Raw genomic sequence first — 26,019 nt, 5'->3', positions numbered from 1 at the left:
CCCTCAAATGGCTGAGCTCGTATGCGGCGTTAAGATTCTGGGAAGCCTCCTCACTGAGCCAACTTCTAGCATTATAACCATTATTCCCTTTTCCTTTCATCCTGCCCACCTAAGTCATAAAACCAAACGGAGGATCCAAGAGATACTGGATTCCACATTATTTTTTTTAAACGTGAAGGTATTAACTAACTGTACCGCTGAAACCCCTACCTTCAGCAGGAACCACACGTGAACTACGAAGGTTGGTGTCTTCAAGGTTTTCAGTTCCTCCTAAAGGGGAATCAAGCGCATCCATGGCTGAACTCCCAAAGTTCTGCCTACGGGGGCTCGTATTTACTTTATCTGTAACAGGCACCTCTGGAATTTCCTCCCTGGCACTAGAGAAGAAATTGATAGGAATTCTTTTGATAGCTTCAATGTTCATAGCCTTTCTACCTGTTGGGGTAGAAAGTGTGGAAGCCAAAGCTTCAGGTGATCCCCTTCCCCTTCTTCTGTCTCCTGACCCCAAGAAAGGCACTGCAGCAGTAGCATCCTCAGTCCCTTCTCCATCATTCATGCTCCTGCTCCAGAATGCCAGTGGTGTGGAAACGTCTCTTCTCTCAAGACTTTTGCAATCCCGTTTTGGCGACGTTTCAAGTCTGGAGCTATTCAGTAATTTATTTTTATCTTCAGTGGATTTAACATCTGCATGACTCCCTGAGGCATCATTTACTTTTCTGGTATTGTTAGTATTTACAGCTTCTTCAAAGATCTCGTTCTCACACTCTTCAATGGAAAACCCCAGATCAAAGTTAACAGAAAGCAGTTCTTGAGAACAGTCATAAAGATCATCATTATCCAGAAACGCCTCAGTCACACTAAGCTCACCCGACATTTCCACGGCTGCGGTTTTACCGCTTACTGGCTGCTCCGTGCAGGCTTTGCCAGCGCTCACGCAGCACACCTCTGAGGGAGGCCACCCGGAGCCTCGCTCTGCAGCTGGCCTAACGCCACTCTCACCTGAACCTGGCTGGACTGAACACTTGCTGCGCGCTGAAAAACTTCCATTATTTGTGTCATAAACGTGGCCATCTTCAAATAAACGTATACTCTTCCCTTCGTTAGTAGTCACATTTCTCTTGTTCGTTTCAAGATCAATTTTATCTTTTTGAACAAAATACTTATTTGAAGGCTTATTTGTCAGAGTGTGATATATTGTTGGAGTTTTCTTTTGAATTTCAGTGAATTCTTCATTGTCGAACAGACCATCAAAGCTGTCATTCCAGTCAAGTTCCTCTCTGGCTTTAACAGCAGCAGTCTCAGAGGAGGATAGAGTTTTTGAAAAACAGGTACTTACAGAAGCACACAAGTCCCTGGTGACTTTCAGTTCAGGATTTTCAAAGAGCAGATCGACTTCTGAGGACACAGGAAAGACTTTGTCCCACAGTCTCTCTGCATGACTATCAGAAGTAGCTTTTTGAAAAGGACATACTGTTTCTTCATTTCTCATCATGTTTTCAAAATCATAAATGTTATTTGAAGACGGAGGAGATTGTGATAAAAGCCTTTTCACACGGGAAAACATTTGTTCTAACCAAGAAGGCGCCTCAGATGGTCTCACAGGTGCAAATGAATCCATGTATGATTCAGGAAGATAAAATAAGTCAGAGGACACAGGTGATTTCTCAACTGTGAAGCTACTATAACCTGAATCTGCGTGGTTCCTTCCCAGTGACCTACAATCTTTATCTACAGTTTTGTATTCCTTTATTGCTGCACTTTCATGAATTACAGCACTTTCACTGTTGTCACATAGGTCAATAAATGAATTTAAGTCAAATGTCACCTCTAGTTCCTCATCCTTTTGACTGCCCTGGTCAGTATTTTCAACCAGAGCAAGCCTTCTTGCTGAGTAAGAAGCTGAAGTATCAATATCTGTAGGCAATGCAGGCGCTTCCAAATTTAATCCAGAAGTTCTTTTGGGAGTCTTTGTTTTTGTTACTTTAAACATGGAAAATAATTCACTCCCATTATCATTTGTATCAGATGAAAATGGTTTTACTTTTGATCTGTGTGCCATGTCTTTTCCAGATGAGCGTGCTTTCTGATCAAATGTGGAGTTGGTCATGGAAAGATGACTTTTATTCCTTTGAACATTAACGTCTTCAATACGTAAGTGAGGCTTAATCTCCAGTTCATAGCTGCAATCTCCCTGGTGACAAAGACAGTGTAATATTTACTATAAATACATACAGGCTTACAAGGACCTATCATAAGGATATTTAAAACAAGTGACAAAGGTTTTCATACTCCTAAAGGTTACTAGAAAGGCAAAAAAACCCAAAAAACACCCAAAAACCCAAAAGGAATGTGCTTTGCATTTAAGGTTGGAACTTTCAAACAAAAAGTTTGCTGGCAGCTTAACTGTAAATCCATGCTTGGGTAGTCAAACCTGAATGTTTTAGAAAGATCAAAAGACACCACGCATAAATAAAGATGGCATTTAACAGAGCACCAATGCACAGTATCCCGCACTGAGCATCCGTGTAGTGCAGTTAAGATGCAGTTCTCAGAACACTGACAGCAGCAACTTCACCTTGCTAATAAAACGTGCAAGGTGTTATGTCCTCAGACAGGCTGATGCTTACAGGCTGTACTTCTGGGAGGACTAGCAAGTTGAGAAAGGTGCTGTGAGCAGAAGAAACCCTTATTCAAGCACAAGTGAGCCTGCAGTTCCCTGTTCTCTTTGTACTGTCATTTGTAATTGGGCTATTGCCACTGATGACACATTAAGAACTTCTCACTTACATACTCCGAACTTATTTCTTTTTTCACGGATGCTTATTAATCTTCTGTTCAAAAAGGCACTGACCTAGGCAACCACCTCTTTTAAAAATACACTTGAAAAAAGCACAATAGACTTTGACATCACTCCCAGTTAGGTATCCATAGAAGGACTGCCTGGATTTAAAACCCCTTTATTTATTGTCCTTCTCACTCTCTCTTTTAAATTAAGATTTCAAAATTAAGGCATGCTGTCTCCAAAAGGAACAGTAAAGGTCAAATGAGGCTCCGAAAGCAATGGTTTGAAACACTCCTTCAAAGTTCAAACCTGTTTTGCTAATAAAAAATAAAAATGAGGACGTAAGATCTAAACAGAAGGTACAATTATTTTTTGGCAGTTCAGTCAGATGAATCCCTAGACTCATTAATTCCTGAAATTAAACAAGGTACCTTTATAGAATAGTGGGTGATAAAACGGAGTTTTACAATACGAGGTTACCTGCTTCCTGTACAAGCAACATTCTCCAAAAGTCTTACCATATATAAGTAGGAAAAAATAAGGTCCTCATAACCTCCTGAACTCTCCCCATCGTCCCATGAGAATATTATTAGAGCCATGCTGATATTCACCATTCAAACTCCAACAACATCTCTGTAGCATCCCATCCTTCTCTAGCTCTTCACTCCCTAGCGTAGGTACCCAAGCAATGCACAGACTCTTCTCCCATGGGCACAACCCCTGGTCTTCATTCTCAGAGAAGATGACTTCTCATTTCTTCAACACCTATTCTCTGTGTAACTCAGTTGCTAAGAAAGTTTCCAGAGCTTCTCTAATCAATGGTGCTGTGAGACCAACATCTTGATAAAACTGGGACCCCCTGGGACCACTGAGGTGTCTCTTCCAAAGAGGCTGTGAAGAAATTAAACAGTCGGAGTTTCCACAGACAGTACACCTGGAGCTGCTGTTCAACAACCTTTTACTGCTGGACTCCGTACAGGAGCCAGAGGAGTCAATCATGGAAATCAAGGTTTGAAAAATACTCTGGAAAGTCATTCTACCCCATTACACAAGGCAGAAATAACCACACCTAAAACTACTGCTGCCTGGCTTGTCTAAATGTATTCCTGAAAACAGGATTCGAAGCAGTCTTCCATGCATTTGAAGACTGACTACATCTTACCACAGTTTGGGATCCTCTCTGGTTGCAGTAGATAAAGCATACTATCCAGTATTAACAGTATTTTTTCACTCTCAGTAGTAGTAATAATAATTATAAAAAAAATATTTAGACTTTATCACTAACTTCATACACATGCCACAGAAAGGATGATATGCAGAATAAGTAAGGAAGACTCTGTGTACAGGCTGTTTTGGGGTTGGGGCAGAGCTGGTTACAAATCCTGTTTGTGTCTCAGCAACAACGTACGCAGCGCCGGTACGGCCCGCACAGCAGAGCGGTAGAGCAGGCGGAGGAAGTTCAGCTCCTAGAGACTCATCCCTAACGGGCTGCGAACACCTACTCCATGTGTCACTACAGAAGATGCTACTCAGCTGCTACACGCTTACTGCCTAGGCTTAGGCTATCCATTTATAAACTTATCCAACAACACTAAAAGTTAAGGTTTTTTAAAGAGAGATCTCCAAGGAAATCCCCAGACTATACAGGCTGACTTAGAAGAAGTCTTAATACAGAAATAGCGAAGAAAACAATTACTATGAAAGGGTTAAAGGATGATTTTGATATATGTAGGTTCTAAATAATTAGTTTCCCTCCAGCTGAGTCAAAACACAGAATCAAGATATGGAAGTCTTCCTATGAAATCGAAGAGCAGCAACAGATAACAACCAACATGATCTGGCCCAATTAACCTCACAAACACCATCTGAGGAGATTACACGTTTGGCTGACAAGGTAATGCTGTTGATAATGATATGTTTAGATTTACGTAACAACTGAATGTTGCATAATATTTCAATTAAAGTATCTAAGCATTATAAGAACACAACGTATATTAAATGGATTAAAGACTGATCAGCTGCCAAACCACTAAACCTTACTGAAACAGAAGTAGGCGATGCTCTGGACCTCCCAATACACTTCTAAGAGGCACCAGTGCAAATCATTCTTGGCCCTACATTGTTCTGTATTTTTTAAGTAACCCAAAGGAAAGCAACGCAAAACTAATCAAACCTGGAGGAAAAGATGAGGGTTGTGAGTAGGTAAAAGGATAATTCAAATCACAACTGGACCAAGGGTTAGAGCAGATAAGAGCAAATCATTTATGTTTTCATATGGCCAAACACGAAAGTTGTATGCTTAGGACGTGAAGAGGTAACAGAACCGAATCGTGCCACCCAAAGGACCTAGAGAAACTCAAGAACAAAGTTCTGGAATTGGTAATGGTGGTACGTAATCTCTTGCTTACATACCTCAGGAACTAGGAGGTGGCAAATGTGATGCCACTTTTTAATGGTCAGGGAGGAAGCTAATAGGTTGCTAACCTTATATCCATACTGAATAAATTAGTAGAAGCTACAACAGATAATATAACTACTGGGTGAGTCTTCTTCAGAAGTGTCAATATTGCTTTTGAAAACAAAAAAAATCAGACCTTATAAACCTGAGATTTCTTTGAAGAGATGAACAAGCAAAAACACTGAGATGCTCTCATGCATACCATCTTCCCAGCTTTCTGAAAGGCTTTCAAAAAGTCCCTGCCAAAATCTTTAAAGAAACTTAAACAGAGGGAGCAAAACAGGGAAATTTCTTGCATGGATAAGTAACTGGGTACCACACAGAAGGCAGGAGGAGTGAGGAGCTGTTACACTGAAGAACTTCATTAGGCCACTGCATATACCCACGGTTATGTTCTAACTTGAGGGGAAAAAAGAAAAAGGCTAGCAGAAGTGCTGTGTGTCAGGACAACGGTCCAGAAGACAAATTTAGCATCTAGGACAAACTTCAGTAACCTAATTTCGGGCTTACACCGAGTTATATAACTGCTCTAGTTCAACTCAGTCATTCAAAATACTTTCGTGCAGTGAGTCTAGTTAATACTGATGGAGTGAAAGGACAGAATTATAATTATCGCATTTTAGCCTGAATGTGTACAACTTGTAGAATCTGTATTACCTGATCAGCTCTTCGATAACCTAGGAAGCTCCAGCGTGTACCAGCTACTCAGTAAATAGGTCATGCAGGAGTAGAAAACCAGGCATCTCCCTTACATTATTGCACTAAATCAATGACCTTGCTTAGAATTACTGATTCAGTTTAAAAAGCAATAGGGTTTTTTAATATAGAAAATAAAAAGGAAAAATAAACTTAAGATATTAAAATTTTCATTTCTAATATATAAATATATGTATACACACACACACACTCTGTTTTCTAGCATTTAAATTTAAGGTATCTAACATAAAAATTAAAATTGACCTCTCTCTCCTCATAAGGTGCTTTGGATGTACATTTTCTAACCAGATTCAGATGTCTGCCAAAACCCTGGTGATTTTGATATTTAAAAATAAAAAGATAAGTCTGTAAACAGATACAATATAGATTTTAACAATTTTAACTTCTTTAATCGAAAGCTTGATTGGAACGGAGGTAAAAGCAGCATGAACAACTGGCATTTAAGTCTTTTCTGACACAAACCAGAACCTACTTTCAGAACTGGTTTTCGTTAGATCTAGGGCAGAAAGGCTTTTGGATTTTCAGCTTTCATACCGAGTATTAAATCCCGTGGAGTCAACACTGCCAATGTAGTTACTCACATGGGCATATTTTCTGGTTAAGTTATGTTTTAGCATGAATATTAACAAAAATTAAACAGTAAGGCTGGTGGGTTTTACACAGTATTTTGCATGAGTAGGTAGAGCGGGTATCAAAGCAGCATATACCAGTCTATTCAAATGACAAGGGGTTACAATTTTTTCCTTGTAGGTGATCAGTCGATCCCTTAATGCTCGAGGGAAAACCCTTGTGTCTGCCCTCACACACGATCCTCAACACACGGAAGACACCCTTTCGTGTATTCGGGACAACGAAATGCTGTGCCTCAAATGCTCTCAGCCATGACTGTTCTCCCCCGCTCCCCACAAACACTTTTTAAGGTTTACAAATATCTCCTAGGCTATGATTATTGCTTTTAATACATCAAATATGTTAACACGCACTCGCTGAGGGAGCTGAACTGCACTTCGATTGCAATGGAAGACTTGGGGAGGACAGAGGAATCACAGCGTGCAGCCGTCCTCCTCCAGCTCCTCTCATTCCTACAAAGGGAGCTTCTGCCTTTCAGGAATCCTGCTCACCCGCTTGACAAACTGGGATGTAGGCAGTAAAATATTATGTGCCTCTCTGAAATGGTTTAACATAAACGTAGGTACTCTACAGTATTTATTAGTGCCCGGTGACGGGACTGAAGCACAAGAATGCAAGGGGACAAACACCCACAGCTGTCAGACAAAGGCTGCTTTAACCCAGCGCGTTGTGTCTGACCAAGAAGTGAGAAAAGTATAGAAATAAAGAAATCATAGAACGCTCCTTCCCCAAAACATTTCCATCTGCCCACCTAGGCTACTTAACGTGAGCTTACACTGGCTAAAAACTGCATCTACGCCAATGATCTTAATGGCAGTGGATGAACTTTTGCTCTATAAAAGATATAGGCATATGACGTATTTTGACTATCGCATAATTTTTCCTGCTTTATTTTATATTCCTTTCCTACTGTTTGCTGAAATTCTAATCCCTTTTTTGAGTAACAGTGATTATTAAATTAATGTTTACACAGAAGTATCCGAAACAACTCTTTCCTGGCTAAGGCAGCTTTCTCCTTCATTCAACTTTGAACTTACTGGTCCAGAATTTAATTCACCAACTTTTTACATCTTGTTTACAGGCTAACTCTTTAGGAAATTTTGTAATTCTTTATGACCACCTTTATCACCAAAAATATTTTTTTACTGCTGCAAAAATTATCGCTTTTCCAAACTGTTAACAAATAGGTTCAACAATTTTGATGCTTATGTGATTTCACCGCTAACCTCCCTGCCGTCCGAGCACAGGCCAGGAGCTGGTTAATGAACAGAATCACCAATCCCTCCTACTCCATGATTGCTTAGTTTCCAGAAGAGATTCTAGCGGAAGGAACACTGTCAAAAACTTTTTGGAAGTATATTGTATCAGATGACCCTTAAAAATATATTCAGTTGATTCGTGAAAGAAGCCTAAAGGACACAGAAACCACAATTTCCCTCTACAAAGCTGTGATGCTTCTCTTCCTAACGATATCACGTTATTGATGTATCTACTAATTCTATTGTGTCTTTGCTCTCGGGCAGCCTGCCTGGATGCATCCCAAGCGCCCTCAGCCAGCCCCCCGACACCCTTCTTCAAACCCAAGTCCGTGTCCGACACCGCCTGCTCCTGCGACACCCGGGCTGCTGGAAGCGGCTGGGAATTCTTGCAGGTTACCATCTGCTCCTGCTTCGGAGCAACTGGCTTCTCTTCATTCACCTGCTTGTACTTATTTTGCTGATACTCTAACTTGAGAGAGTACCTGGCTATACAGCAAACACAGCTACACAATAAAAACACTCAGAAGATCCCTCAAAAGGAAGATTTATTAGCAAAATACAGGGTGTGTGCCCTAGCAATTATGGGAACAGGTATCATTAAAGAGGCTACAGAAGCAAGAGTGAAGTTCAAGAACATCCGAAGTGTCAGAAAATAAATTAACTGCTTATTTTCTAAAACTTTCTGGACAGAAGTGATAGCTAGTTAGTATTGGAGGTGCCTGACCTGGTAACTGCAGATTGCCCTGTTATCTGACATCATAGACAGGTTAAAGCTGACATTTTACTATTTACTATATACTGTTTACTATTTGACTTCCTCAGGCTGGGATGTCCCCGTGCTAAGTGTTGTAGAAATATACAGGGGATATACAGCAATGACCTGGATACCGACATGTCATTCCTATGAAAATACAGGGAGCAAAACGTTCCTGAATCCCAGTGGCCAGGATAATTTCCTAAGCTTACTGCATTTCCATGCCAATATTAAAAATACAAGCAGCAACAGGTATATCCAAGCAGACAGCAGGACTGTTGCCTCTAAAAGCAGTTTCTCAACTACAGTAGCAGGTCAGGGTTCTGAGTAAATGTGACTATATTGCACTAAACTTTGTCGTCAGTGCATTATTATAATATTAAAACCAATGTTAAAATATTATCCCCTCTCAAAACATAAATGGTGTCTTCAAAGACACTCGGTGTATCGCAGCTGCTGCAGGAGTTCCAAGACTATATGAATGGATTGCCAGTTTACGCTTGGCGCTTTACTTACTGTAAAAGTTTTGCCAAATCCGTCTTCTGTAAGAGCTTAAGGAACAACCAACCAGTTATTCATGTACATAAATATTTTGACAGCTTGTAAAAAACAGCATACAAATATTTTAAATCCAGAAACGTAAATGCAAAATTACTGCACACACGCGCGCACCCCTAAACAAATAAAATAACAACGGAGCAAAACCGACCAAAGTCAACAGCAGCCAGAATCGACGCGTGCTCTCCTACTCTGCGGACAGTCGCAGGAGGGAGATCAGGAGTGCCCACACCAGTCGTAAGAACCCACAAAAGGCAGGCAGCTGTATGCAAAGGTGTTGTATGTACCATACCACAGAACGCGTACGAAGTTTCTCTTGTCTGTAGATTTAATTGGCAACTCTGTATCACATACTTGATATTTTATTTGGTTTCCATAAGATGTGATAACATAATGGCACGTTTTCCAGAAAACTGAGATCATTTCACTTTGGTGGAAAGAACATTCTTGGCTGGTATGCCTGAACCTGAGGCACAAGGGCTACGGGAGGCTTCGTGCGGCGCTGTGCAGGAACACTGAGTCGCCCCTGAACACAGCAGATACGCTATCTCAAATTAACACAGCTAAGCCCTTCCAGGTGCCACACAATCTGCTCGGTCCCCTTGTCCCTTTCACATGGCTGACACCCCAAAATCCTTTGCCTAATCACTCTTACTGCTCCGTTCTCACTGTGAGCACAAAACCCCACAGGATCATTAAAACAGAAAGCACCTGCAATTAAAGGCCTGAACAATCTAAACCAGGTCTCAATTTGTGTTCGGACTCAAATGATTTGGCAACAAGATCAGAAGAATCAATATGGCACAAAGAAACCAATTTAATTGGAGAGCTGAGATTTTTGGTCTCGCAGGCTCTCCCTGGCAGCCGTTCCACCTCAGAACACAACAAACACCCTCCCACCCCCGCGCTGGGAAGCGTGGTCCCCTTGGGTTCTTCTGGAATAAAGAACAAGCTGGGCCACCTCTGCCCAGCTTGCTTTTGGGAATCCCAGGACAGAGTGTTTGCTTTGATTACCTGTTCTCTGCTGTTTAAGCCACACTCAACGCCCAGACAACAAATAGTGTCCCGCAGTTCAAACCAGCGGTTCCACAGAGGCATTAGTTCGCCTGTCCTAAACACTGTAACTAAACGTCATTTGCTGTCTTAAATTATTTGTTGGTGGCTGGGGAAGAAGTCTTGCCACATCTCAGATCAGGATTTTAACTCCAGACATACTATTGGCAATGAAGGCCTAAAAACAACAACAAAAAAAATTCATTGTCCTTATTTGAACAGTTCTTCAACTTTGCATTCAGTGCCTCCTGGAGAAAAGTCACAGCTGGCTGGAAACACTGTTTTCCCCCCAAAACATGTCTGATTTAAAATTTCAAAATCATGGAAAGCCTTTTCAGGTTCTATGGAATTTCAGGGTATCCTGGGAGCATTTTCCCTGCTGTCAGGCATTTCATCCCAGGAATCCTTCAAGGCAACCTAAGACAGATGACAAACGACAGATGATTTTAGTGGCAGTTGTTCTGGGTTCGTCTTCTAAACCCTGTCTCCCAAGGTGTTTGGTATCAGAGATGACTTAAGTGAAAAAGAAATCCTTCTAATTGCGAGTTTTTGGGTTTTCTTTCATCTTTCTAGAGAGCCTGATTGCTCTGACGGTAACTTCACATTGCCAGCTTTGAAGCGGGAAATAGACACTTCGACGTTTGACAATGTTACAACTTTTAAAAAGCCATCAAGAATTGCCTACCTCCCAGAAAAAAAAAAAAAAAAAGCACTTGCACGTCAATATTTCCTGTTACTTATCCTCAGAAACTTGGACAAATATCATTTCAATAAAAATGATTACTTTGCCCTGACCTTGTTTCCAAACAGTACAATTTAATTTTCAAAAATGCTTAAAAGCTATTGAATTATTTTGCATAAGGACAACTTGATTTGTTACCATGTCACACAAAATCCCTGCTCGTAGCTAGTAGAAAATCCAGTCCCATCTGCCCTGTTCTTGTTGCTGCAGTAATAAAGCCACGCAGGCATTAAAGGCTTTTCTGCAGTGAATGTGCCTCTCGCAGGGTTCATATTTGGGATTTCTTTTTCTTTTCTATTTTCTTCTGATTGTGCCATTTTTTTAAGTTTTTAAGAGTATAGAAATACAATATAAAGAATTTTTTTCCCAGACATTTTCACTTCATCTATTTAAAAATATCTAAGCCTTTTAATTGACTTTTTTAATCTGTTATGCAAAACACAACTGCACAGGAGGTTTCTTGGAATCACTGAGTGAGCACAAGGAAAGGAAAGCTACCCATCAGGGAGTTCCTGAGCTTTCTTCCCTAAGGGAAAAGAAAACACCCACAAAGAAGACACAAATACCTCCTGAGCTGGCTCGTGCTAAGTTATTACTAATCACTGAATGAGATTCTTCCCAAGAAATAATTACATTCATCAGAAACTCCCAGATTATTTGGTTATTCATAGTAAAATAATGATTTGCCTGGTTTTGTATTTTATCCCTCAGTAAGAAAATAATCAATAGAACTGTGGTTTGAAGTTCAGTATCTTAGTTATTTAAGAAAAAAGCTTTGACTCATATTTCTCTTAAATCTCTCTGTTATTAAGAACTGTAAATTAACCGCAGACAGATTAGCAGTGGTATATTTGGCTATAGAATATTTATAGTAGGAACTTGGATGCACAGTACGTACATGCAAAACCTTTGAATCACTGCTAAAACAACTATTGTTTCCATCTACTCATTTTCAAATAAGACTAACATTTTAGGTAAATTTTTACAGGCTTTATTTCTGCTAAAGGGGAATTTCCCAGAGGCTGGAGTAATATCCCTTTACCCTATCCTACTCTTTAATAATGGCCCTTCCTACAATTTCAAAACACATCTGAACACTACGGCAAAGCAAAACTTCTGAAAGTTGTATTATGTCTTGCTATAGAAACAATCTTCACCAAGAATGCCCAGGTCAAAGTAGTCTGTAAAGCACCAAGCCTGAATCAAGACTATCCCAATCCACGCGCCGTAGGCTGGGAACACATCCTGCGCCTGGGGACACGTTCATCCAGCCGTAGCACAAGCTCCTGAGCAAATGCAGGAGGCAGCAGCAGTCTGGTCCCTGAACTGCCTGTGCCGCCTTGAGCGAGCGCAATGAGCCAGCAGTGTGCCCAGGTGGCCAAGAGGGCCAATGGCACCCTGGCCTGTATCAGGAACAGTGTGGCCAGCAGGAGCAGGGAGGTGATGGTGCCCCTGCGCTGGGCACTGGTGAGGCCGCCCCTCGAATGCTGTGCTCAGCGCTGGGCCCCGCACCCCAAGGCGGCCATGGAGGGGCTGGAGCGTGGCCAGAGCAGGGCAGCGAGGCTGGGGCAGGGGCTGGAGCACAAGGCTGGGGAGGAGCGGCTGGGGGAGCTGGGGGGGCTCAGCCTGGAGAAGAGGAGGCTGAGGGGAGCCCTCATCGCTCTCTGCAACGGCCTGAAAGGAGGCTGGAGCCGGGGGGGTCGGTCTCTTCTCCCCAGGAACAAGCGATGGGACGAGAGGGAACGGCCTCAAGCTGCGCCAGGGCAGGTTTGGGTTGGGTATTAGGAAAAACTTCTTCCCCCAAAGGGCTGTCAGGGCCTGGCCCAGGCTGCCCAGGGCAGGGGCTGAGTCCCCATCCCTGGGGGGATTTAAAAACCGTGTAAATGTGGTGCTTAGGGCCATGGTTTAGTGGTGGGCTTGGCAGTGTTGGGTTAATGGTTGGACTTGATGATCTTAAGGGTCTTTTCCAACTTTAACGATTCTGTGATTCTATGAATGCATCTGTGGGGTCTCACTGTGAAACAGAGCAGGACACTCAACAGGGTTAAATTCAAATTTGGCAGAAAAGCCTGATTTTAAACCTCATGGTTTTCCCAATCTTATGCTGAACTGCTCATCAAAATACAGTGGCAGAAAAAGACATGGGGCCAGTGTTGTACAGCCCCGCACTTGCAAACGCAACGCAGGCAGTTCTTTCAGTCGGTGGCATTTTGCCTGCAGAGCTACTCAAACCTGCACAGCATCAGCGTCAGGAACAGAGCCAAGACATACCCACCTGTATAAACGGGCCTTAGCAGGTGTGCAGAAATTCCAAACATTGCCTACAAATCTCTAAGTTTCTTTAATTTTGCTGTACTTTTGCTTATTTTAATTAATATTTTCTTCTAAGAACAAGCACTCTTGCCATACAAAAAAAAAAAAAAAAAAAATCAGCGTAGTAGTTAGTGTTGAAGTAAACCACCCGCGCCTCCCCATAGGCCTGGCTATGGGCAATGTGGCACAATCAGTTTTTGGCACAGCATGCATAATTCTTGAAAGATCCTGATGTGAACAATCTTATATGCAATAGCATTGGGAATACTATATAATAAGAAAAATCCGAATGTGTGAAATTAGAATGCCACACGAATGTTACGATTATTCCAATTTTAAGTTTAAAGTACAAACTTGAAATCAAAGTAGTAAGAAAACATTCAAGCTTTCAAGAGAATATCCCAACAAGCATACAAAACACATACGGATGAAGAATTCAAGACTGCCTTTTGTGAAGATGTAACCAGCTTTGTGGGCAAGAGAAGCGCAGTGGATGTTGATTACCTTGACTTTAGCAAGGCTTCTGACACAACCTCATCACTAAACTCGTGAGATATGGTTTGAATAAGTGGACAAAAAGGGTGGGTGGAAAACTGGCCGGACCACCATGATTAGAGTGTTTTGAGGCCTGGTATGAGGTCCTGCCAGTGGCCAGCTGCTAGGAGTGTTTCTCAGAGCTTTTTAGTGTTTAACATTTTTATTACTGACCTTGACTACAGTACAGAGCGCGTGTTCAGTAAGTCTGCAGATGACAGCAGGTGACATGCTTGAGGGCAGGGCTGCTGTCCACAGGGTCCTCAACGGGAAGACAGACACTCACGACAGAAAAATGAGACAGCAGTGTGCCCTTGTGGCAACAAAGACGATCGCACCCGGGTGCCATTAGCAAGACAGTAGCCAGCAGGGCAAGGGAAGCGATTATTCTCCTCTCTTCATCCTCTGTGAGACCACACCTGGAGTGCTTAGTCTAGTTTTGGGGCCCCAGTACAAGAAATATCTCAGACTGGATCAAGTCCAGCAGAGGCGGCCAAAAGTGTGACAGGGCTGGAGCACAAGGATGTACAAGGGAAGGCCACGGGAACTCTGCTCAGTCTTAAGAAGAGGGGGACCTCATTGCCAGCTTTATCTAACGTAAGAGCAAAGGGAAGACAGAGCCAGGCTTCCTGGAGGTACGCTGACGCCAGAGTCAATAGGCACAACATGTAACAAGGGAAATTTTGATTAGATATTAGGAGAAATTTTTTCACCATAAGGGTGATCAAATGCTGAACCAGGGGCCCAGAAAAGCTGTGGGATTCCAGCCCTGGAGATCCCGAAGGCTTGACTTGTCAAGGCTCTGAGCCACCTGGTCCACACAGGCCCTGGGCTGGACCAGAGAGCTCCACAGGTCCAGACTGAACTGATCTATGGTAGTAGTGACGGCCCTCAAAGCAGGTGACATTTGCCAACAAATGGTTTAGAGCAGACATATTTTTAAAAAAATATTTTATATTGAAAGGCTCTTTGGTGTGATTTACTGAATAATTACACCCATTTTTCTCTGTATGTGTTTTCTGATTCACCAGAATTGAAGCTGTAGGAAGACTGAGTAAGGACAAGATTGGTAGCAACGGGAAACCAAACCCACCCCCCTCACACATGCTCTCAGGTTAGCAATATGGAAGATTGTTCTCTTCCGCGTTGCAGGGCAACAAGTCTTTGCTGGTGCAATCTACCCGATGAGTAAGGACTGCTGCAGCACAGCGACCGCTCCAAGGCGATTCCACTGCAAGGACAACATACACCATTCACCTCCCTTCCCTTCGGTGAATGCCGGTGGGAACATATCCTGTCTTGGGGAGACTATCAGTGCCTTTCAGAGAAGTCAAGGATGACTTCAGAAAACATTAATAAAAGTCACATACAAGAAATCACTGTCAGTGCTGACAAAATAGATCAGGCACATCGCATCTTTGCTTTTTGTGAAACAATTACGGTGAAGCTTTGATGTCCTTGAACCTTGACTATTTGGTTTAGCTATAAGAATGAGGCCAACAATCACTGAAGCTTAAAAACTGAGCGTCAGTGCCGACTGCAGCTTCTGCCGTGTCAGACGTGGTCAGAGTTACTGCTAGTGCTGTTTCTCCCTAGAAGAATTCAACAGGTGGAGTGATGTGGCATGTTGTGACCTCTCATACTCAGTGGAGTCATTAGAAGGTGTTTTCAGCATGCCAGTGACATCCAATTATAATTTCTCCTCTAACTGATTAAAAGTTCAGCGTCTCCACCTATGACTAGTTAAGACAGATCAGAGAAAGCTGGCTGGAAATCAATCCAGATAACGCCTGAAACTTTGAGCTGGGAGGCAGCTGAATAAGGTAAGAGGCAGTCCCAGTCTTTTGAGTGCCAGAGCATTCCCTACAATGCATCACGACTGAGCTGACATTTAGCTGTTAAATTAGAAACAGTGAAAGCCAACTGTTTATCGCTTATTATCAATTAATAGCTGTATCCTGGCCTTTCCGATGCAGAGCTTCCAGCGTTTTCCAAGACTGTTTGCAGACTCTCTGCAGTGCTGCAACGTGCTGTACGCAGGACTGCTCGGAAGTGCTTGGGGAGGCAGCTGGTGTGCCACGGTGGCAGATGGCAGCACGACTGCCGAGCAGAGCGCGCCACGGAGCACGCAGCACCACACACCCTGCCTATGCTGGGCGGCCATCGCCGGAGCTAAGCACAACGTGCCACGATGACCGTGACGTAAGAAGCCACAGTTTTGGGTCCTGCCCGTTGAAGGGACACCCTCTCTGTTCACTACACAGTGGAGAGCAGAGGTAGGGGGGCTGGGCTGTCTCATTGCCCTGAGGGACAGCAGGCAGACACATCTCTGTAAAAGTTCTGTAAAAACTTGCCTGTGAAAGCAAGCATTTCATACCCTGCTTTGCTTATTATTTTCGGCACCTACTTCGGCAGAGTTTTGGGGAGAAGACTGAAGACTCGCTTGGTGACTCACAAATTCGCTCTGTAAATTATTCTAAGGGTGCCAGATGTTGATTTAGCATCTACAACTCTGAAGGCGCTTGGGAACCTAAACAGACTTCTGGTATCATACACAATTTCATGAAAGGAACTTAAGTCACAAATACTTCGAGTGCCTGATTTGGTGGTGGGGAGGGAAGTCCTCAATTAGAAGAGCAATTCTAAATTTTTTTAACCATTTCTTTGCCTCTTGACTTCCTTCAGCGCTCTCTACCTGAACTCTCCCCAAAGTTCTCTCTCTCTGCAGTACTTGACCCTACCTTGGGAACACGGGCTCTCAAAGAAGTCAAGAATGCCATTGTTCTGTGATGAAGCGGAGAAGCTTATCGTAGCTCTGAAAGTCTATTTACAATTTTCCATTAATACACTTTCCTAGCAAGGAGTACAACTACAATGTCCCTATGCTCTTCCTTGATTAGTCTAGTTATTCAGGAAACTCTGGCAGCTTAGCAACAGATTCTGACGACCTAGAAAACTTCAACACACTAAAAAGCAATATGTGTGGAGCACAGAAGAGCTACACTGGAGGAAAAAATAGCGTGGTGAACAACTGAAGTCTTCAGGTACTGTCAACAGATCTACCCCTACACACGTTTTCTTGTGTGGACCTTTCATTATAAAGGCGTGTCTGCTATCCATATCTGTTAGCAAACAAAATTCTCGTCTCCCAAATGGTTTTCACCCATGTTTGTTTGACTGCCCTCCTCTTATCCTTTAATTCTTAGGAAGTTTTTAATTAAAGCTTTTATGGAAAACAAACCAAACAGCCTCAAAACACAACCACCTTAAAACACGCAGTACATTCCCGCATCATTTTTATGGGACGCATTTAATGGCCATACATGATACAAAATTATTTCCAATTCCTATTACACTCTGGAATAGTTCTAATATCGCTCTCGCTGACTTTGCTCCTTGACATATATAGTTCTTGTATTTAATGTCTTTTTGTAAAAAATTGATGCTTGAATCCATTAAACCCAGAATGATTTATGGGTGGGCTTTTCTCCTGTTTAGGGAAACACTAACTGTTTTTAAACAACTGCTGTGGAAAAGATTAAGAATTACAGCATACCAGTGGGACACATTTTGAAACAAAATTAAATACACATTATCCATTTCCCAATGGCTCACTTAGCCCCAAACACTTCCCCACTTTTTGTTTCAGCTGACCAGCCAGAACTAGAGCACTCATTATTTCTTAAGTATTCAACTGGGCATTAAATACTTGTGCATGCTTACAGCCAGCCAAACATAAACACCTTACCTGTTCATGTCTCATCAGTTCTATCATTTCCATAACACTGATAAAATGGTAGCAACGATCGGAGTGATCAACCATGGATGTCGGAAAAGCACGATTCTGCCAAATTCTCCATTCGGACAAGGAAAGTTCATGAGTTGCCTTCTCTTCATGCTTCTGCAGTTTGAAATTAAGATTGGCAAAGAGATTTTAATCAAGAAATTGTTTAGCAAAACTAATGTCTACTTTTCTGTCAGAGACAATAAATAGTCTGAACATAGAAAAGTATCTGAACATTATGACAGAAGTTTAAGCCTGGTCTAAAATAAAAACAATTCCATGCTTTCTGTTGTCACAGCTTTTCATGGAAGACAGGTCGTTTTAAGTGGTGAAATGACATAAAAGCTCCTATTTTTTTCTCTGAATCAAAAAAGGTCTTGTAAAACTTGAGGTTTTCTTTCAGTAACACTTTTATAGTTATATAAACAGGGGAATGAAAAAGCGGGATACAATACCTACATGAATACAGCATCCTGCATGGAATTCTTAGAAACAGGAACAGAACTTATTGGATACTGAAAGACTTTTAGATGTATTTTTAATTTACAGACCTAACCTCAAAGACCCATTTCAAGCATCTGATTCCTAAATTCCTATCCTCAAAAACCTACATATAATTCTCAAAATTGCATTTTTAATATAGACCTCCTTCACATTCATAGTTGACTTTGTTACTTAGGGTATCCTTTAGGCCTCATGTCAAAGGAAGCATTACATTTAGGTTAAACTCACTGATACTTCTTCCAGGTTTTCTAAGGTTTCAAAGTGAATTTGAGGCAATATCGGTTCCTTTACTCCATCACTTTCCTTAATCCTGTAAAGTCTGTCCCATATTTCAAATTCCTCAGGCGACAGAGACCAATTCTCATGACAGTGTATTTGCTTTTGGCCTATGGGGGGAAAAACAATAACAGGAAAATGTTACCTACTTGAAGAAAAAGGATACACAGAATAAAAAGAACTTTGTATGATACCAGTCAAAAGAAAAAATACCTTCTCTGTGCCACAAGCAAAACCAGATACAGAGAATGTGATGTCAGAAACAAGTATCAAAATGGTGTTGTCTGTGTTATAATTATGGATAAATCTATCCATTAAACGATTGTTTTGGGGGCAGACATCATATAAACAAAGATATAGCTAGACAGACAGATATAAATAGAGGCCCTGAAGACAGTATAGCAAATAGGGAAAGCATATGGCTTAAATTTCTAAATGTGTGTCTCAGAGACCTTGAGGAACAAACTGCAAATAAGTAAAAGCTTTTTTTTTCCCCTTTCTTTTTTTTTTTCCCCCTTTTTTTTTTTTAAAAAAGTTACTCTTTAAATACTGGAAAACAACATTAATTTGTTATGACAAAAATATTTGTTAGTCATTTTTTGAATCGATCGCCTCTATTAAGAACATGCAGATAAGTAAGAGGACAGGAACAAAAGTGCTATGAAAATTCCCCAGTGGCAGGGAAAGAAAAAAGAGGCTCATGAGTTTTATTTAGACTCATAACTGCAAGTGGGAAGTACAGGGCACCTGTGAGCACCAATGCTAGATAAAAACAAGTGCTCATATGGCAGCTTACTGAAGACAACGCCCTGGTGCTGCTTGGCTCTGAGCGACTACGCTCCAGTGACCAAGAGGAAATGGAGTCATTTTTGGCAGTCTGACAGCAAGCCTTGATACCACCGCTACCCAAACCAATGCCAAATCCCTCAAAACAGCCATCAGTGTGAACAGCAAAGGAGCATCCGAAGAATCAGTGTTAAGAGCGTGTTAAGAATGTGGTTGTTTTCAGCCCAGATGTATGAAGCTCGGAGAAAAATAATTAAGTTAATTTGACAATCACTCTGCAGACGGGATTTGGGATGAATCTGCAGCCAACACCCTATTCTGAATTAATGCCACGTAAGAGGAATCAGCCTGCACCTCTCAATCCTCTCAAATTACAATCGCCAGAGACTGTGTCTCCACAGGACGGTGCGACAATGTTTGCTAGAGACTCAAAAACAGATCCCTGAGAGTTCAGAGTACTAGGTTCAAGTCCCGTTCAGAAGTCGTCTTTCACAGCTGGAAAAAACTAACCAACGCTAAATTTTAAGGCCATTGTTAAAAAAATCCAGAAGATCAATATTGCTACTAAAATATTTTTGACTCAAGTCTAGGAGATGTTACGCTCCTTTATAGCTAACACAGTTCAAGGACCCAGTAGAAAAAAAGAGAAACCTGAAGGAAAAGAAAATTAAGAACACTTATCAGAAAAGCATACCGCACAGCCTTTCCTGTTGTTTATAAGAACAGTTCGGTATTAGGTCTGCTCTCGCAGTTAGTACCCAGCAGCCACACATCAAGACAGACCATGCCCATCTTGGATTAGCAGGGAGTTCTGGACAGTGTTGCCTGGACGAGGTAGAAAGGAAAGGGCAGAAAGAGTCCTCAGTTGTAAGCAAAACCTAATGCCCTTGGTCAGTCCAAAATGACCTCTACTGCCTCACTTAAGACTTATCTTCATAAGCAAGAAGCAAAAAGATGCCCTACCAACGAACTAAGAATGCATTTTTCAAACAGCAAGTTGTTAACAAAAAGCGGGCACCAGTGAAAAACTTGGTAAACACACAGATCTAATTTGGGTTCCCTCGTGCTCTTGATGACGGTTGTCCAGACAGTGTAACTTTCCCGAACACCTCAGGTGATGAACTGTTGCCATCCAGACACGTCCAGGGAAAACAGCGAGAACAACGGATGACTTGAGGTCTCTGTGTTACAGCTCCAGAGGACAACTCCTTTGACAAAGAGAAGAGGATCCTGCGATACCACCTGCCTAAGTAATACATGGTTCAACATCACACAGGCACGAAGGCCTCCAGCAGCTGGCAAAAGGTAACAGATACATCCCGAAGCTCTGGGGTCAGTAACAGAGGTCCTAAGCTTCTGTTTCTGAGCAGAATAAATATTTTGGGCTGTCAAGACAATGGACTCCGTACATGAGGAAGCACAACACATCTCCCTGCGAGAGGGCAATGGAAGGGAATCCCCTTGGCTGGTAAAGCAGAAGAGCAATATGGTCCAGCGGGCAGCAGGTGAATGCCCAAATTACAGGTTGCTCAGCAGCTCCCTTCACCAGAAACAATAATTTCCGCAGTGCGGGGAAAGGTCTGACCATCTCACCCAAATGCATGGATATCTCTGGCTAAGGGAGGAGAGCAGGAGCTGAAGTCTGCTTTCAAACTCTTTTTCAGCGATACAACCTAGTTGCTGTTACACAGGGAGGGAAACTAAAGCAGATCTCACACGGAAGGAAAATTACCTTAAAGCAAACAATTCTGCAAGTTCTCACTTCTACTGTTTAACATTTTAACCCTCTCCATTGTTGTTCTGCTCATCTTAGCGGAGGAAACACACCCTAAGCGCTGACAGGACTGACGTTTCACCTCAAGCGAAACCTAACTAAAATGGAAAGAAACGGGGACACAGACAAATATGACTGCTGCCAGCATACAAGTAAAATACAGTTTCAGACTTAAGGGCTAGCAAAGACAAAATAAAAAACAAACAAACAAAAAAAACACCTTATATTTTCAGTGTTCACGAACTACAAATTCAAGACCCCATTCTTAACAGAAGGAAAAAGAGAGTTCTGCAGAGCACTCTGAAATAATAGTTTGCTAAAATACAGGCAAGCTGCCCAGGGAAATAGCCATGTATTTGTACTAATGGGGAATCACTAAGGCTGAATAGAATACTATCAATTCTGCAAATTATGAAGTGCTTCATTTTTACACAAAGGCACAATTCAGAGATTACTAAAACTCACTGTGGGGATGAAGAAGAGTTCTCAAAGCTAAAAGCAAACTTAAGAAAAAGATCCAAAGAAATTTCAAAAATACATTGACTAGATTAACAGAAATATATAATGAACAATAACATATACACTAGTGTATGTTCAGTTTATAGCTTAGACTGTTATAGGTAACATTAGAGCAAAGGTAGGAAGTTTACATTCTGGTGGACAGACTCACTCAGGGAATGTAAAACATCACCAGACACACACACCTCATTAATAGCCTACAGGTCAGCTCTAGCTTTTTACAGTGTTTCGTAGAAAGCTAACCTGTATACTGCTGGGTAACTGCAAAGTACCAGACGCTCTTCTTTAGCTCTTACAGAAGAAAATTCCCATCCTCCTTGAGAATGATTAGGCTGCTTGGATACATAGTTGAGAATTTAGTAGGGCTTGTAGCAATAGGACAAGGGGTGACGGTTTTAAACCTAAAGAGGGGAGATTTAGACTAGATAGAAGGAAGAAATATTTTACGATGAGGGTGGTGAGACACTGGCCCAGGTTGCCCAGAGAGGTGGGAGATGCCCCATCCCTGGAAACATTCAAGGCCAGGTTGGACGGGGCTCTGAGCAACCTGGTCTGGTCGAAGATGTCCCTGCCCATGGCAGGGGCTTGGACTGGGTGGCCTTTGAAGGTCCCTTCCCACCCAAACCATTCCATGATTCTATGATTACCATGTCCTGTTGAATTTAGTAATTGGCAACAGCGTCTCCCATTCACGTGAAGTAGAACACGCTCATTTTAAGGGTAATTATCTTTAAGAACGTTTTATGAGTTACAAATGCAATGTACTACCAAAGACAAACATACCACTAAAATAATCAATGTTATTTTCCATGTTTTCCTCCAGAACCAAAATATTTTCCTTTCCCTTGAACTGGGAGGAGAGCGGGAAGTAGCCTGGAGGGGGAGCAGCAGGTGGATTTAGCCTGTAGCTAGCAGGGAATTTGTCAGTTCTCAGAGGAATAACCCCTGTTTAAGGGCAGGAAAGATGGACCTGGAAACACCGTATTGACCAGGACAGTATAGCCAGCCACCACTGTCATAACCGTCCCTCTTCTCACCATGAAGCAAGCTGCTGGTGCAAAAGAAATTTTCAACCGTCCAAAGGTTCTGCTGGTTTACCTACGAAATGATGCACTACCGACGCAGAACAACGCTGCCTTTACTGGAAGTGTGTGAATGTGGGCAGGGAAGAACGACGGGTAAAGCAACGAGCAATACTGCTGCTGAGGGCACTTTTGGCCAGATTGAAATGGATACTCATGCTGCCATACACAGCACAAGCGGCTTGCTTGGGGAAGGCATCGCTACAGAAGAAAATGTAATTGGTGTTTTGGAGAAGCCATGTCATTGGCTGAAAAAAATAATTCAAAATAAGTGTAGCTGAAATAAGTTAAACAAACCCCACCACCTTATTAGGAAAGTTTTGTGTAGCTATCATCCTGAAAACAATGCAAGGTGTAACCCAAGAAAGGCAAAGGTAAAACACCCTTTAAAAAAAAAATAAAAAATATACACAAGGAAGCAGGCAGGCGACTGAATTTTCAGAAGCAAAAGGCCAGATGTTGTCTGAATCGGATGAAGACGGTTCTCTACCGAGAAAAGCAGGACAAGACGAAGCTGATGTAAAGTGTGTTATTCTCAGGGCAGCACACCAAGCGCTGTGCCTTACAACTACACGGGTATTGTCAGGACAAGAAATCTGAATTTAAGGAACTGAAGTACATGTGCATAAACACATCCTTGACTAACTGGCTTTTTTCAAAGAAAATGAACATTGAAAACAGCAGTCTTCTACAGTATTTCCATCGTTTTCTGAGAACCGCTCAAGAAGGCAATGTGCATTATCATGCGCGTTTAATTCAAATAGGAGATGAACTCAGAAGATTTATCAGCCATCCAAAGGCCTTGCCACAACTATACGGCATGGGCAACTGGAAAGGCATAAAAAACCCATAAAGGTCTAAAGACTAAAGAATATTTTAGAAAAAGAGAGTAAAAGAAAGTTGCATCGTTAGGATAAAAACAGCAATTAAAGAAATAATGTGAAATTGTAAAATCAAACAAAACCATAGCTACAGACAACTCCAAATTGATACAGTCTGAAAAGGGGGGAGTAGAGTAATTGTGAAGAACCAGGAGAAGAAGAAATAACAAAATGAGATTTCATCTGGACAAATGCAATGCAAAAAGAAAAACAAAAGAAATTATTGAGAGCTTGAAATGACATTCAGCTACCAGGAACAAGAGGGTATGGGAAGAGCACATTTTAATGCACGTTCGCTATTTTTTGCCATGCCTATTGTGGTTCCACACCTCTCACAGAGTGGGGAGACCGGCAGAGAACTTGCAAAGATCCTCATGGTAGAGATGATTATCCAGATCTTTCAGAACTTTCACCTTTTCAATTATCTTGTCGGATAGCTATTCTCATTTTATAAAGTAAAAAAAGATGAGCATAAAAAACACGAGCTGTCTCCAAAGATATCTGTTCAGAGATTTTTCCTCTACTGAGTCCAAGCCATTTTAAGCGCAAAACTATTCTTTATGAAATGCTTTTTGATTTTACTGCCCTTACTAATACGCTACTCAATTTTAGTAAACTCTTTTAAAAAACACCAAAAAAAAAAAAAAATCAAAAACAAGAGAGAGAAAATAATCTCAAATTAGAAGAAACAATCTAAGAGGACTGCCTGGCAATGGGATTTTTGCTCTTGTTGCTGTACTTTTTGAAGAAAAGCTCGTACAACTGAAGAACACACTTCATTAGTGATGGGGCAAGACAAGAATAATGTATCCTTCTGGTATTGACAAACAGATAAAATTTGTGAAAGTGTTTTTGAAGTGGAAGGATAGTGTAAAATTAATAGAAATTGAATCGAATTAAGAAGAACAGGAAATATGTAATTTTGACTAGAAAAGGAGGAGAATGCTTGAAATCACTACGATACTTCTGCCCATGATACTTCCATTTCTGTGCACATGTATTCTTCCGTGGACAAACCTGAAGATCAACTGAAACTCAAGAATAAATGAAAAGTAAAAGGGCATAAATAAGAACATACACAGCTTATTTATTACTGCTAGCTTTTTCAATTTTCTGAAGTGGAAGGGGGCACTGAAATAAGGAGAGGAGAAAATGCGAAAAATAAAGACTTTTCTTTTTGAGATTTATCTTGAATATCACTAAAATCAGAAACAGCCACTTGCTTCCTACAGTAACAAAGGGGACTTCAACACAAAGCTGGTGCTCAATAACGTGCACTCATGAAACACTTGCTTGCAGGACGGGCAGTCAATCCTGTTCATCTTCGGCAAGGGACAGACCTCCTCGCACACTATGTACTTCAATTGTGGCAGCTGCTAACCTATTTCACACAAAAGGAACCTGGTAATTACAGCCTTTGAAGTGCTATTCCCTCAGCAGGAAATATGCTCAGCATATTATCTTCTTTATGCACTTACTGCCTCTCATTTCTATTTTCTAGGACAGACTTACAAACATTCTAAGATGATTATTTTAATTCGTGTTTTGCTCTGCTTATTTTCTTGCAAGTTGTGTCTGTTTGTTCCATCCTTGGTTTTCCTCACTGGCCGTCAGCTGGGCTGCGCACAGAACCCAGAGAAGCACGCCTTACAGCAGGCTCCAGAGGCATAACGGGAAACGTCGGGATCGGGAGCATCACCACAGCCGCGCCTCAGCCGCGTCTGCAGCACACGCACACTCACAAAGAGCTGGGGCTGAGGATGGCATCTACAGATTGACTTATCGATACTAATTCTTCTCCGTTACATTTCTACCCTGCAAAATGGGAGATAGCATGAACTGGTTTGGAGGCCAAAGGGGAAGCTCATTTTTTTCTGCATGATTTTGTAGCTCGCTTCCCCTTTCTATGTTCAGCCTTTTGTTTGCCCTGGATTTTGTTTGGAAAGAGATCAGATATAGATTTTGATATTAAGAACTTTTGTGATCAGAAGCATTTACAATCCACGAACTCTAAAGTCTAACTATTCAGATACTGAAATATGAAGTTTCTCAAAGCTTTTAGGAGCTTCTTCTTTCAAGAAGTTGCTATTGGTCTTTACAGAAACCACTCAACCAAAGAGATCGAGCATGACAATTTCCAAGTATTTACAAAACTCAGCTCTTTCTTCCTATCTTATAATTTTGTTCAGTTTACTGAGCATTTCAGTGCCATGCAACTGCATCTGCTAAAGAGCCATTTCTCTTTTTAGGTTAATTTTCCCCCAAGGGTGTGTGCAATTCCTAAATTGAAAAATACCCTTGACTTCTCCTTCCCCCCCCCCTCAAAATCTTTTCGCTTTCAAACATTTCTGTTTTATTGTCACTTACAAAGGTATAAGACATACTTTTCTTGTATTAACGAAAACATTAAGCCTAACTGTTAAAGCTCAAAACCAGATTTGGTATAGAATTATCACTAAGCATTTAAGTGACAATCGTGCCACCTGACATAGGTATATCAGAGCCTTCAGAAGACATCATTAACATCTGCCTCTCCTGTTTGTAGCTGGAGTTTCTGACCTTCAGTCACTGACTCCACAAGAAGCTCTATGGAGAAAGATGAAACAAATGTCT

General features: G+C 41.6%; 1 protein-coding gene across 2 annotated transcripts in view; it reads right to left on the bottom strand.

Moving 5' to 3' along the window:
* FANCM (FA complementation group M) overlaps window positions 1-26,019 on the bottom strand; it is an 82,191-nt gene that overhangs the window by 13,454 nt on the left and 42,718 nt on the right. The window contains exons 12-14 of one of the 2 annotated variants that reach the window (XM_082318445.1): window positions 18,317-18,474; window positions 17,549-17,701; window positions 211-2,191 (exon numbers count right to left, since the gene is read on the bottom strand). In XM_082318445.1, the coding sequence (XP_082174571.1) occupies window positions 211-2,191; window positions 17,549-17,701; window positions 18,317-18,474 (2,292 nt within the window). Of the gene's footprint in view, window positions 1-210; window positions 2,192-10,307; window positions 10,390-17,548; window positions 17,702-18,316; window positions 18,475-26,019 lie in introns of those variants that run through there. The other variant, XM_082318446.1, reaches the window with a different exon arrangement.

Source organism: Platalea leucorodia, assembly GCF_965183815.1.
Source record: "Platalea leucorodia genome assembly, chromosome: 7".
Lineage (NCBI taxonomy): Eukaryota > Metazoa > Chordata > Aves > Pelecaniformes > Threskiornithidae > Platalea > Platalea leucorodia.
The sequence above is the reverse complement of the archived record's forward strand: the minus strand, read 5'-3'. Positions and strand labels throughout refer to the sequence as shown.